The sequence below is a fragment of the Perca fluviatilis genome, chromosome 3 (genome assembly GCF_010015445.1).
Source record: "Perca fluviatilis chromosome 3, GENO_Pfluv_1.0, whole genome shotgun sequence".
Taxonomy (NCBI): domain Eukaryota; kingdom Metazoa; phylum Chordata; class Actinopteri; order Perciformes; family Percidae; genus Perca; species Perca fluviatilis.
In genome coordinates, this window is record NC_053114.1 from 9,813,954 (window position 1) to 9,827,511 (window position 13,558).

Genomic DNA, 13,558 nt, shown 5'->3' on the forward strand with positions numbered 1-13,558 from the left:
AGCAGATTGTGTAGGAGTGCAAGCCTGGAGCAAGCAAGCAGCTTTGTCCTCCAGAACAAAAGCATTTGTTTGCATGTGTTCAACTCCATTCAACTTCACCAGGCCCAGGTGCAAAAACTAACTTTGCAAGGAACATCACAACTCATAACACCTTTGCACAGTTGATGAACAGCCTGCAGTCGGTCCAAATAGGCTGACAGAAGCAGATCAAAGCTCCTGTGTTGCGATGTAAATGTTGTGCAGCAGAATTACTTCAGTCTCATTACTTTCATTGCCTGGAAGGAAAGACAGCCAAATTATTCAGGTGTGAAATTTTACTCCTGACTCTCTCTTTTCTATTTAAGAGGTCTCTCTCTCTCTCTCTCTCTCTCTCTCTCTCTCTCTCTCTCTCTCTCTCTCTCTCTCTTTTTTTTTCTCTCTCACACACACACACACACACACACACACACACACACACACACACATCCCACCAAAATGAAAGTAAAAATGCACTGCATTTATTTACCATCGTCATTACTGGAAAGTACTTGTTGCCTTTCTTACTGTATACACAAGTAAGAAGATAACATCACCTTCCACACTATTCACACAGAATCATTAATAAATAGGTTGCAGGATGTTTCCAAGGTGCTGTAAGAAAGAGAATCCCCTCAGAGAAGGGCCCTTCATTTCTGAGCTCAGGGGCGGAGTTGGGCTTTCCTCAACTGCTGTGTGAGGAGGGAGGAACTCTGCATTCTTATAAAAAGCCAGTATATGGGCTGGCAGTATTTAGACGACGGAGCAGACAGACTGGCCCTGGACTGTACTGCGGACCCAGAATGGCACAGAATGGAACAACAGAGAACGGAGTGGCTGAAGGGATCTCAGCTTTGCCTTTTCCTCAACCTGTCAAAGTCCAGGAGATCAGACACACCAAGGTAAGAGAAAACAGGTAGAGTACGGTTGGGAGCATTTTATCATAATTGTGTTTTTGACTTTAATGATAGTTTATATCAGTTGTGGCACAAACTAAACCCATTACAAACTCTCTCCGCTTTCCACAGATTTTTATCAACAATGAATGGCACACATCCAGCAGCGGAAAGACATTTCCAACTTTCAACCCAGCGACAGGTGTCAAAATCTGTGATGTGGAAGAAGCAGACAAAGTAAGTAGGCAGACTTTATTTTATTTGTAAAATATATATGTATATATATATAATATAATATAAATAACAATAATGAATAAAACACAGTGTAGGCCTACATGCGTAATTAAGACCTTAAAGGGAAACTTTGCCGATTTTCAACTAGCTTTATGTCTTTACTGTTATCTGCTCTGGCTCTGAATCAATTGGAAAGAAAAAATGTAAGCCCAAATTCATTTAAATATCTGTTAATATCAGGTTTTGTGTTTGTCAGAACAATGTCAATGAAATCCAACATGCCATAAGAACTTAATCAGATACATAAGAATCTTTTGCCAAATTCGCTATATAATTTATCTGCAAAGTAGCGTTTTATATCAACAAAATAGTTTTGTCAATATAGTTTTACATATTTGTTAAATAAAGGTAAAGTGGGAATCAAAATATTTCAAAAGTATAGGCTACTATTACAATATTACCAGTCTGCTTACTACGTATGCACATATAATTGGCACTGAAAGTCATTCATGTGCTGTACGCACAGCCTGCTTGGTAACTTTTGTTATAGTGTTGTATTTATACGGCAGACCTGTGTGTTTTGACATTGTCCTGCTTTAAAAAGTGAAGAAAAGGTAGCACATGTCAAGTTCCCAAGTTAAGGAGGACAACAAACTGTAATTTTACTTATTTAATAAGGTTCACATCACAATAAATCAACCTTCCTTGTGATGTGAGCTTATTATTTTGTCCTCCTTAACTCGGGAACTTGAGATGTGCTACCTTACCTTCTCTTTTTGCAACTTGCCTATTGGATTTTGGGTTTAGCAGTCCATCGAGAAACTCCATTGTTTGAAGTGCAACCTCCTTTTCCAATTTATTGTCCCACTTTATTCTGCTTAATTTTTCTGTGTAGGAAGATGTGGACAGGGCAGTGGGGGCAGCCAAGGCGGCCGGGCAGAGAGGCTCTCCGTGGCGGAGAATGGATACGTCCAGCCGCGGAATGCTGCTGCACAAACTGGCCGACCTGATGGAGAGGGACCGGCTGCTGCTGGCGGTGGGCTTACTTTCACTACTTTCTTTATGCTACCCACACTAGGTCATAGCAATGAAATTTCCTGCAGACAACTGCTAAAAACAACAAGTCCTTTCTGAATATGTTCATACTGTTCCACAAACAGTTCATCCATTTTACTTTAAAATTCAAAGTGGTGTTTGTTTTTTCCTTAAAAACATGATGGACGTATACAGTTCAAGAATTACAGATTATTTTAAAGTGGGATTTCCTGTGGTAGAAAAATTATAAAGTATATTCAAATTCTGTATTTAAGTAAAAGTGATATTACCACACTTCATTACAATTAAAAGTCTGGCATTCAAAATTGCACTGAAGCAAAAATAAAGGGGCAAAATGTACTTTAAAATTGGTCACTCATTATTTAGCAAAATGGCATCATACATCATATTATTTGATTATTATAACTGAGGCATTAACTTGTAATCATTGAACTATTGTATCTGCTCAAGGTGGAGGTGTTGTAAGTAATTTATATCTGATGGGTAATTTATTTATCTGTATATCAATGCATCATATTTTATGATCATTACAGATTTTTTTAAGTCTTAATCTGCCGAGTAACTATAGTACTGCAGATAAAACTTACATGTAAAGAAGTAGAAATATAGAGTAGTAAAAATGGAAATATCAGAACTGTATTTATTTTTTTGCCGTACCTTAGTAAATGTGCTAAGTTACCTTCCACCGCTACTCATTTATTTCTTCTTACAAACACGTTTCCTCTTTGCTGAATCCCACCCCCCATGTCTACATAAACTCAGTGTCACATCTGGAAAAACACGACTAACTCATGCTAAATGTATCATCTGAACGACATCAAGAGTTTCTTTTTCTTGTGTTGCTTGTGGTTCATCTATAATTTAAAACAATATATCTCAATTATAGAAGCAAGTGCTGTTTTATAAGCAACAGACTTATTCTGCAACTGAAAAATGTCCATGATGGTGACTTTTTCATATCAGGGATTGGCCTACATTATTGCATGACATCATGACCCCACCCTGGTCTCTCTTTTCTCTTTGTAATGATTGCTGTATGTTACTTCCCCCCTCCTTCAGATACTGTTTGGAATGAAATCCTGTTGCTGTGCGTATTCACTCTGTCTAGCTGCCAGCTTGCATTAAGACTTAGATCTGTAAATGAACCCTTACAGATGTGAGTGAAGTAATAATACTAGATTGCATGTGACTGCTAATAGCAAACAGGCTCTGGAGTGGTAGTGTACAGCATATGGCTAATTACACTAAATTCCCAGCTATGTTTGGGGAAATAAAGACCAGATTCAGAGCATTTAAAGGTACAGTAAAGTAGTACAGTGGTTTCAGTATCTGCTAGAGCTGCAGAGTCTCACTTCTCCGTTTGTCCCTTAAATTTAACAATGGAATAAAAGTAATTTCAGTAAACATATGTACACAAACTCATCAGACTCCCTTTAAATAAACAATTTTATCATTGTAAAACACTGCATTCAAAGTCAACAGAAAAAAAATAAAACCATCAAAAGCCGTCTTGTTTCGTCTCTCCGCTGTTCCAATAATCACCACTCTGGTTGGGTTGAAATAATGTAAATTCACCCATTTACATGTGAAAATATGCTGGTTGTATACACGCTAAAAGTAGTGATTATTTAAATGGAGTCTATTGAGTTTAGTTTAGTTCAAACAAAAACGATCTTACTCTTTAATAAAAAGGTCTATCTCTGTAGGGATCCTTTTCATAATGTTGTCAGAACTTGGAATAATAATCTGAGCCTGTCAGCGGCTAAAACTGAACTTTTAGTGGACGGAAATTGACAAAACACATTTGTCCCGTAGGGTTACATTGCAGCCAGGTAACAGCATTCATGCTTATACAATACTGGACCAATTTCAAAGTTTTTTGTTCACATCAGTCAATATTTCCGATAAATGTGCAACATGCTCGACCAGTGATGCTAGTTTTCTGATTCTTTAGACCCTGGAGACTCTGGACACGGGGAAGCCTTTCCTGCAGTCCTTCTTCATTGACCTGGACGGCAGTATCAAAACCCTTCGTTACTATGCAGGCTGGGCGGACAAGATCCATGGCAAGAGTCTGCCTGTAGGTGAGTGTGTGTGCCATGTTATTCTAACTGTCAGGAATTTAACAAAAAAAAACATCATGGCCAACAAAGATGAGATGATGATGAGATGTGAAAAGATCCTGTGTGTGGTATCAATAAGGCTTTGACCAATGTGATTCTAAGGGGAGGAAACTTTAGACAACGTACAGGTCACCTGCATTCTGGAGGCACTATTTCACAATCTCTGTACATTTGAGAAGAATATTTACGTGTGCAAAGTGTGGGTAAAATATGAGCCACAATGTGGCCTGTTTAAACAGCTGTTTAAAATAATAAAAAAAATAGTTTGGACAACTGCAAAATGCAGTTAAAATGTCTCTTGTGTTGTAACAAAAATATTTTTTGTTAACTGAAACTAATTAAAACTAAAACCTTTAACAAACTTGACATGAGATGACGCTGTGCTGTAATTGCTTTACATCGGACACTAAAGTAGCAACAAAATTAAACATTAAACATCATGGCAATTCTCCAACTATGTATTCTGTGTGTATATTTAATATGTAGTTATTAGTAGGATAACCCCTTGAGATGAATCATCTCATTTTTGAGGGGGTCCTTAAAACAATTAAACAGTAAATACAAAACACAAAATACATTCACAAATACATACATCACTCCCAAGCCTAACTGCTCCAACAAGAACCGATATATATATGTACTTACATACTTCTGATACATTCTACCTGGCCTTGACAAAAACAAACTAAAACTAAATATATATAAACCAAAACTAAATCTTTCTGTAAAAACTGAAACTAAACTAAAACTAGCAAACACACTCTGAAAACTAAAACTAAACTCAATTAAATTAAAAAGTCAAAACTTAAATAAAATAAAAACTAATTGAAAATTCAAAACTACATTGGTTTTTTGTGCACAATATAGTTTGTAATGCACTCAGGATTGACTCAAATTTGACTGTAATTTGATATCATAAATTAGTAATTTGTGCCAATAAAATAATAATAACCAATTATACACACAATCAAGTATTTTTTTCTCCTCATTACTTGATTCCTGCCATAACAAAGGATTTGATTTGCATTCTCAAATTATTGTTTGAAGTCAATGCAACACAGGAACGGAAGTTAAAATCTTTGTCCAATCTGGTCAGTTAGGAGGAGCGTTTTAGTATTGTGGTGCGCATATAATTACTCAACTAATTTATTCAATTACGTAGTTACTCAATCATACATTTGAGAGCATTAATTAATCATTTGTGCTAACAAATGAAATATTTGTGTACACAAATTGTTTTTTTTCTTTACTTTTTCTTTATGAACTCCTTACAAAATAATGCAAAATGAGTGTACATGAATAAATTAATACTGATAATTAAGAGTGTACACAAGATAATTAGTGAAGCCTATGAGATGAGTTTCCATTGTGCACTAAAAACTTTTTATGTCCCCTCAGGGGCTCCATAACCAGTGCACCATTGGGAAACAAGTTAATTACTATAGTGCAATTGACTTGGCCTGGCTCAGGATTGTCCACAGCCCTGGGTGGTATCTCATCCAGACTCTTAATACTTCCCCCATCTTGTCAGATCCTACTTTGCTTCTGCAGGAAAGCAGATAGACAAAACACACTTGCCTTTTCCTCCTGATTAGATCCCAATAGAGTGGTGAGAGATGCAAGGCACAGCAGGACAAAAGGAAGAGGAAGAGGCTGAGATAGTAATCAGTGAGGTGCAACAGTCTGTGAGGATTAACAATCACTGTTGGCTCAATGCCTCGGAAAACCGCCAGCCACTCAGTCTGTAATCCCCACCTTTATACTGAAGCAGTTTCACTACTCACTCATCAAGATGAGACACATAACTGAGTTATAGTACAATATGAAAGGCTACATACACACTTTGATGTGTGGTGGTGGTAGAGCTGCTATGTAGACTGCTGGTTTCAGTGGATGCAGATGAAGCTAAAGTAAAAATTTTTCTGGATAAATCGGAATCGACAACTCACTGTTGTGTACTGGAAACTTCAATAATGCCCAAAACCTCTCTTTCAGTTTCAATGTATTGCCTATTTGCTGACTATGCATTGCATTTGAAAAATGAGAAAACCAAACAAATGTACCTGGCATGCCTACTACAACAGTAGAAACAAAGATAATTAAGAATGCTGGACAGGTTTCGACCCTGGTTAATTCAAAATAAGAGCCTACAAATCAGTCATATGTTATATGTAACACTGCACTGTTATTAATAATAAAGACAGAAAGAAACGTGGGTGAATAAAACCAAAAGTATCTGCATTGCTAAACACCAATAGAGATTTTTTAGAATAAAATTTTCACTTTTCAATTCAATCACTTCTAGAAGTTGAATTGTTGTCTAACTAGTACTGCGGACACAATAACTGGTTGATTGGCTGCTAACACTTTTTATTTTACAGGAAATTACATTTTTGCATAAGCTTATTGGTACAGAAGCACTGAAAGGCAAGGTGGAAAAAACTATTCAGGCAATATTTGCCAAAGTATATCTCCTAGGACATATTATCTCCTACATAGGAGATGTTATGTCCTACGTTGGAGATATTGTCTTGTACGTACAAAATATGTTAAGCATTTAGTGCTCGATACAATTGAAAGTTCAGCCAAAGGCGGCATAATTATTAGCTTACACAGCAGCTGGATTCTCGCAATATTGCAATTTCACGAGATCACGTGAGAATCGCAGGATCACCCATCACACTAAAATCCGTCTTGTCAGGCTTCAAGTAATGTGTTTGAGTCTAAACTACCAGCTAACCAAACCAATCAGCGCCAGGTGAGAAGCTACTGGTAGCTACGGGCGTGGTTTAGGTGTGTGTGACGGCCGCAACTGTTGTTAAAAAACAACGGAAGCGATAGGCAGATGGTTCATCCAATCACCTGTCAAGTATTTTTTGAAAGTGCCTGCTCTTTTTCAAAACAGTTTATATATATAATGAAAGTGTAAATAGATTCTTTTTCATAGTATTGCCTGCAACAGCAACTCAGCAAGCGAGTGAAAGAGAAAGTGAGATTGATTCATGTTTTAGTGCCAAAAGTATTACCGTTACCGATGCAACACACTGTAAAACTAGGATTAGTCCATCGCACGCCGGTAGAGCTGCAGTTCACTGCTGTGTGGCCATTATCAAGCTCTGTTTCAGTGCTATGGACAACGCTGTCACACACCCCCTTGGCCCCTACACAAAACAAAGCTCTGTCCATTGCTCTGAAACAACAGTGAATGATAGTCACAAGAAAAGGAAGCTGGTTTGTCTCAGCAAGCAGCTAAGTTTACAAGAATTTGCCAAATTTAGCATGTACAGTATGTTCCTAAGTTTTGATCCAAGTAAAAATGTTTTTTGAAAATACAACCTAATTTCAGGTGTGATCACCTTTATGGTGTTATCCTTCTCATACAAAGCCATCCACATCTAAAATATAAATATACAATATAAATGTATAATAAGAAATAGTAGAGGGCCCAAGACTAAGGTGACCAGATTTCTGAGACAAAATCAGGGACATGTTCAGCTCAGAAGCGTAAATACCTCCAAAACAGGTAATGTTTTTATCTTTGTAAACTTAAAATGGGGACACTGCCCCAGGGGCCTCACTAGACCTAGAGCTGTACTGGGGCACAAGCCCCCCTAAGGGGGTCCATGGGCATGCTCCCCTGTAAGAAAATGTTTTCAGTTTTAACGTTTAAATGCATCAATCTGGTACACTTTGGAAAGAAATTCAGAGGTTAGACTTGATTATTCTAATCTATTGATGGAAATATTTGCCTGAACTATTTTGCACGTCAGAATTTTAACCATGCACAGGTGGAATAGTTTTGTTTTCATATTTTTGCATTAATGTCACTAGGAAGCATACAACTAGAAATATATATTCATATTTGTAAGTGGGATTGTCTGGAATCTGGCAATATAATAACCATTATGGTGGGATACTCTGGCTAAGCAATTTCCAAAAATTTCTGTGCTGACATAAATAGTTTACATGAGAATACATTATAATTTTGGCCCAAAGTTGGAGACCATGTAGAAATTTGTTATATCTTGCCTGTTTGATTCATTAGCATCTTAGTTTGTCTCTGTGTAGCTATTTAGTTGCATCATTGATTGAGTTGAATTGATTGATTGATTTGTCTCGTAGCCTACTTATCCTGTCTTTATACAGTGTTTCAGTTTTGTCGGCGCTAATAAACATCAGTGATTTGAACCTGGCCTGGAATGTGTCACTAAGAGTGGCATAGAATAGGCTAGTCCTCCGATATCGAGCGTAATGTTATAGTGATAAAATAGACATTTGGCAGCCTACCCAGGGCCAATTCTGACGACTGTTAGAGTTAGTTGAAAAGTACGCTGATATAATATGGCAAGAAAACATTTGTGTTCAATGAGAAATAGGCAACCAGTCTACTGTAGGCCTATTGACAACAACAATGCCAAATGAATGGCAAGGGAGTAGGATTGGCAGTTTTGTAATCAACATTTGCTCAATGAGCCAGCCAGCAAGCCTAGTGATGACTATCTCTAGTCATCACTGACAGGCTGGCAACCTAATGCAGCTGGCACAAGTTTGTGATGAATAGTATAATAAGTCTGCACTCTATTAAGTGGTTTAATTTCATTTAATGACAAGTTACCAAGTAGCCTACCTCTAAGTAGCTAGCGCAAGTGAAACTTGTGTGCCGTAGTAGTAGTAGTTAGTTTTTAGCTGTAACACTGCTAATAATGTTAACAATAGCTATTGCAAATTGTAGATCATACACAGCCTACACATATAGGTTAAACGTTAAATAACATATAACATAGATGATAAACATAACGCTACAAGAACATCTTTGGTTTACCTATCCTATGAGATATTGTATTACTCACACTCGTCAGAGCTAGCTGGCTGAATGAATGAATGAATGAATGAAAGAAGCCCACTGTAGCTGTCTCGCAAAGGGCAAAGATTCTTCTACCGCTCTGCCAGAAATATGGGCATTCTAGAACATCTCTGAGCTTTGAGCAGCGCTTGCTCTGGCTGTCTTGAGCCTGCATGTGTAGGGTGTGCGACTATACATTTGGTCAATGTTTTCTTTCTTTTATTCCAATTTCGGGTCTCAGTCACAGTGAAAACTGGGGACATTTCCGGGGACAGCTCCAGCCGGGGACAGATCACCAAAACCAGGGACGTCTGATCACCATACCCAAGACATTCCACTGTGGGACACCACATTAGGCTTAGGTCGACTCCTAGATAGATGGCTACGCACCTCCACTCACTGAAATCAATTGCTAGTTTCAAGTCTTCTTCAATACTGCATGATGTTTATTTTGTAAATGATGGTCCCATTTATTTTGAAACAGACGATAAAGCAGGGGATGCTTTAGGTGTGTGGCTACACACACCAACCTGTCAATCAGGACAGAGGCTTAGCAATGCTAACCATGGGACTGTGGACATTAAAAATAGACGTCAACTTGTTTTTGGTGTTGTCCATGTTTTCATCTTAAACTTTGATCCTCACTGTGTGTTTTCACTTCATCAAAGTTAATTGGAACATTTTGGTAGCCTAAGAATGTCTTGTTCAGTGTTCTGCCTACCCTTTCGCGTTCAGCTTAGTGCGGCGCCATTGCAACCATGAACAACACTGGTTTTGCCGCATCATCCTCCTCAGCTGCACCCTCTCGTCAAAAATAGTCATATGTGATGCCAAAAACCAAGACGGCGATGCCTGTATCGTCAAACTCAAGGCTTCAAAACGGCAGTCCACAAACCAAAGGGTGACCTCATGGATGCTATTTCCACTATTTTTACAGTCTATGATTTAAACTCAGGAGGTGTGTGATTTTTTATATAAATCCATTAGTACAGTGGGATATTCTTGCCTTTGATTTGGAAGTAGAATCCGAAATGTAGCTTTGGAATAAGTATTAGCCTCGCAAAGCTACAGTGGGCCTGAGGCTGTCTGTCTGAATCTTGTGTTACACACAGACAGCACGAGTATGTTCCCAAGTGACTCAAGTGAATGTAACCTTCAGTAAGCTGTGACTGAACATGGACTCACCCAGTGACTCAAAGATAAAAGCAGCTGAAGATGAGTCCTGCTGTAGGGGAGTATCCCAGTCTGTGATCAGTTACACAGGTAACTGGAGAAGGTCAGGGTGCAGACTGGGAGGCCAGGTTTGACCAGTTATCTGCTGAGCCTCTGACACGTCCATGTACACTACAACTTATAAGGAGTGTGAATCTTAATGTTAGTAGGGTGGAACATTCCAAGAGGATTCATTTAAAAACAGCTTAACAATGCAACAGAAATATTTCACTTTGATTTAAGAAAATTAAACAGCACAATGTAACCATGCAATAATGTAAGGGAAACTTAAACATGACATTGATTATCAAAAAGCTTATGAATGCAGTGCAGTAAATGTTTTAAATAATCCACTTACGTGTTCTGTGATTTTTTTTAAGTTGTTCAATTTAAGAAAAGGTCATTTAAGAACCAACAAGTCCTCCAAATTAAATTGTTTGTCCATGCACTGCAAAATGGCTTGTAGAAGTGCTTTGTGAACTGTTACAAATCAAAAAATATGATGTAACAATGCTAAGGTTTGGAAACACTTTGGTTTGGCTTCAAAAAGTGACTACCTGGTTAAAGTGGCTATGAGGAACTTTCAGTTTGTGTTGATTCTAGCTGCCCCTTTGGACAAAAGCGGTAGTGTTTTTACCACACCTGTCGTAAAGATCTTTTCTAGCGTGTGCCGGCTGGTTCTGTATTACCCAGTGTATTACTGAGTTAGCGTTACTGGGAGGTCATATAGTTGCGATGAATGTTTTGCTCAGACAGAAAATCATTCATTTACAATAAGATAGTACATTACAGATGCATCATGCATTTCAAGTGTTGCATAAGGTAACTTAGCCTACTTTGGATGTATCGTGAGCTAAACCGGGTATCACTGTCACTGTGTCACGAGCCAAAGCATTAAGAGTTTGTTGTAGCAACCAACGTAATAATAACTTTATATAGCACATTTCATGAAACCCAAGGACGCTTTACACAAGTAACATTACAGGGGGACAAGGGGAAAAGAAAATAGTAAGCCAACACAAACACGGACTAAAAAAGAAAGAAACCTGAGCGCTAAATGGAAGGGGGATGTAATTCAATGTAGGCTACTGACGTACAACCACGTCTTGTATTGTAAAGTTATTTTGTAAATGAAATAGACATGTTACATTCCTTTTCAGGAGGAACAGGGCCAATTCAGGGTCAGTTTTGAATCATCTACAATCACGTTATTGTCTCCATCTGTTGAAAGCCTAACCACTGTCACTCTCCCATTTAGATTTTAGTTTTTCTTTGTTTCATTTCCTTTTTTTCTTTGATGGTCCTGCCCTAGTTTCAGCCATAACAACAACAGATAATATAACTAAAATAAAATGTAAATACAATTAGGCCTATATAAAGATTTCCTGCTACCCTTTACCTGGCTGGATACACTTACACAGGCTTTTCCGGTGTTACACCGAAATCCGTGACCCATCAGAATGTGTTACTGTAGATCCGGTCTATCTGCCTTAAATTATTTTGTGACTCGGACCCGGGCAGAGGCATTTATAAAAACTATATTTAAATAGCGTTCTTTTCACCAGTCTTGTTTGTTGTTACAGCTTATTTATGATCATGATTTTGATTATGGTTCAAGGACTAATGTGGTCAAATTTTTTTATGTCACAAAAAGAGAAAAGCAGTCACCAGTGTTACAGGGTAACCTGGACCCTATTATCCTATGTGTTTGTGTCTAAGGGACTAATGGGAACAACAATCTTTGAATCACTGAGAATAATAATCTGAGCCTGTCAGCGGCAAAAACAGCACGACAGATTCTATATTCAGTGCAGCCAGTTTGCAGTTGCCGGTTACTGGATACATTTCAAAAGTTTTTGCTCACATCAGTCACTATACCAATGAATGGCAAAATGACTCAAAAAAATTACCCTTTAAAGTCAGATTTTTTTTTTTTGGTTTCGACCTCGACCCTTAGTCTCCTTTCAGTAAAGAACTTTAAGGCCAATGATTGTAACTGTTTTAACTTAAAAATAACTGAACAACTTTATTGTGCAAAAATCTACTTCATGTAAAATTTTTAATAGTACCTTAAACCAATAACACACAATATTGGCCTAAATATTACCTTCAACCTATAGTACAGTGGATCAAACTGATTGTTTCTTTTTCTTCTTCTTCTTTTACAGATGAAAGCTTCATGTGTTTAACCAGACATGAGCCTGTTGGCGTATGTGGAGCTATCATTCCAGTAAGTCCAGAGCAGATCTGGTTTGAATTTATGAGCAATAATGTATAATAGGATTTCTTATTACCATTCACATTACTTTGGTGTGAAAATGGTGTGTGTGTGTGTGTGTGTGTGTGTGTGTGTGTGTGTGTGTGTGTGTGTGTGTGTACAGTAGATCCAGTAAAAGGTACTTTCAGGACATTCTGCTGTAATACAATCTGTTCTTAATAAGCATTTAAAACAACGGAACATTGCACAATATCGTATTTATAACCCAAAATGAGTCCAAAACACTGCTGTGATACCGACTTCTTGTACTGTGGTATACAACTCTTACATATATCTACATATGGATAGTAATCATCATGTGTTTTAAGCATTTTGTGAAAAGCCATTATGTGTGTTTGCTGTCCTCTCCAGTGTCAGAAAATATGGATATTAGTTGTGGATCAGTACAGAGATCCAAACCTCAAAGAGCACGGTCACTCTGGGACTTAGCTGCAGCAGAAATGGGAGTCTTATATGCCCTGCTGAGCAGCTCCCAGTGGGATGATGCGTTATGGATTGGAACTCCATTACTTCTTATTTTCTTGTTGGTTTCACCAACTAGTGACTAATTCAGTGCAGGGTTGAGCTCTGTCCTCACCTGAAAATGGGAGTATTATTAATGTTGAAAAGAAAACCCTGTAGAAGGAGGCCGTGGAGAACTGGGTCAAGAAAGTGTTTGACTTTGACACTCAAGACAGCTGTTCACATTGTGTTTCCTATCAGCAGTCAACAGTGTTTTGATTTGAACAATGTCTAGGGATGCACCGAACGTTTGGCTACCAACATTATTTGGCCGAAAACAGCAAAAAAAAGCATGAATAAATGAAAGGGCTCAATGAATCTTTATTATAAATTACATTTTGATGCGCGATAAAAAAAAAAGCATGTTCGGTTATTTGGCTTTGGCCAATTTTTTCATTTT

At 37.8% G+C, this 13,558-nt stretch overlaps 1 protein-coding gene across 1 annotated transcript in view; it reads left to right on the forward strand.

Moving 5' to 3' along the window:
* The first annotated feature begins 743 nt into the window (after positions 1-743).
* aldh1a3 (aldehyde dehydrogenase 1 family, member A3) overlaps positions 744-13,558 on the forward strand; it is a 43,988-nt gene continuing 31,173 nt past the window's right edge. The window contains exons 1-5 of the mRNA XM_039795993.1: positions 744-917; positions 1,044-1,148; positions 2,041-2,181; positions 4,156-4,285; positions 12,548-12,609. Coding sequence (XP_039651927.1) covers positions 819-917; positions 1,044-1,148; positions 2,041-2,181; positions 4,156-4,285; positions 12,548-12,609 — 537 coding nt within the window. The 5' untranslated portion in view covers positions 744-818. The remainder of the gene's footprint in view (positions 918-1,043; positions 1,149-2,040; positions 2,182-4,155; positions 4,286-12,547; positions 12,610-13,558) is intronic.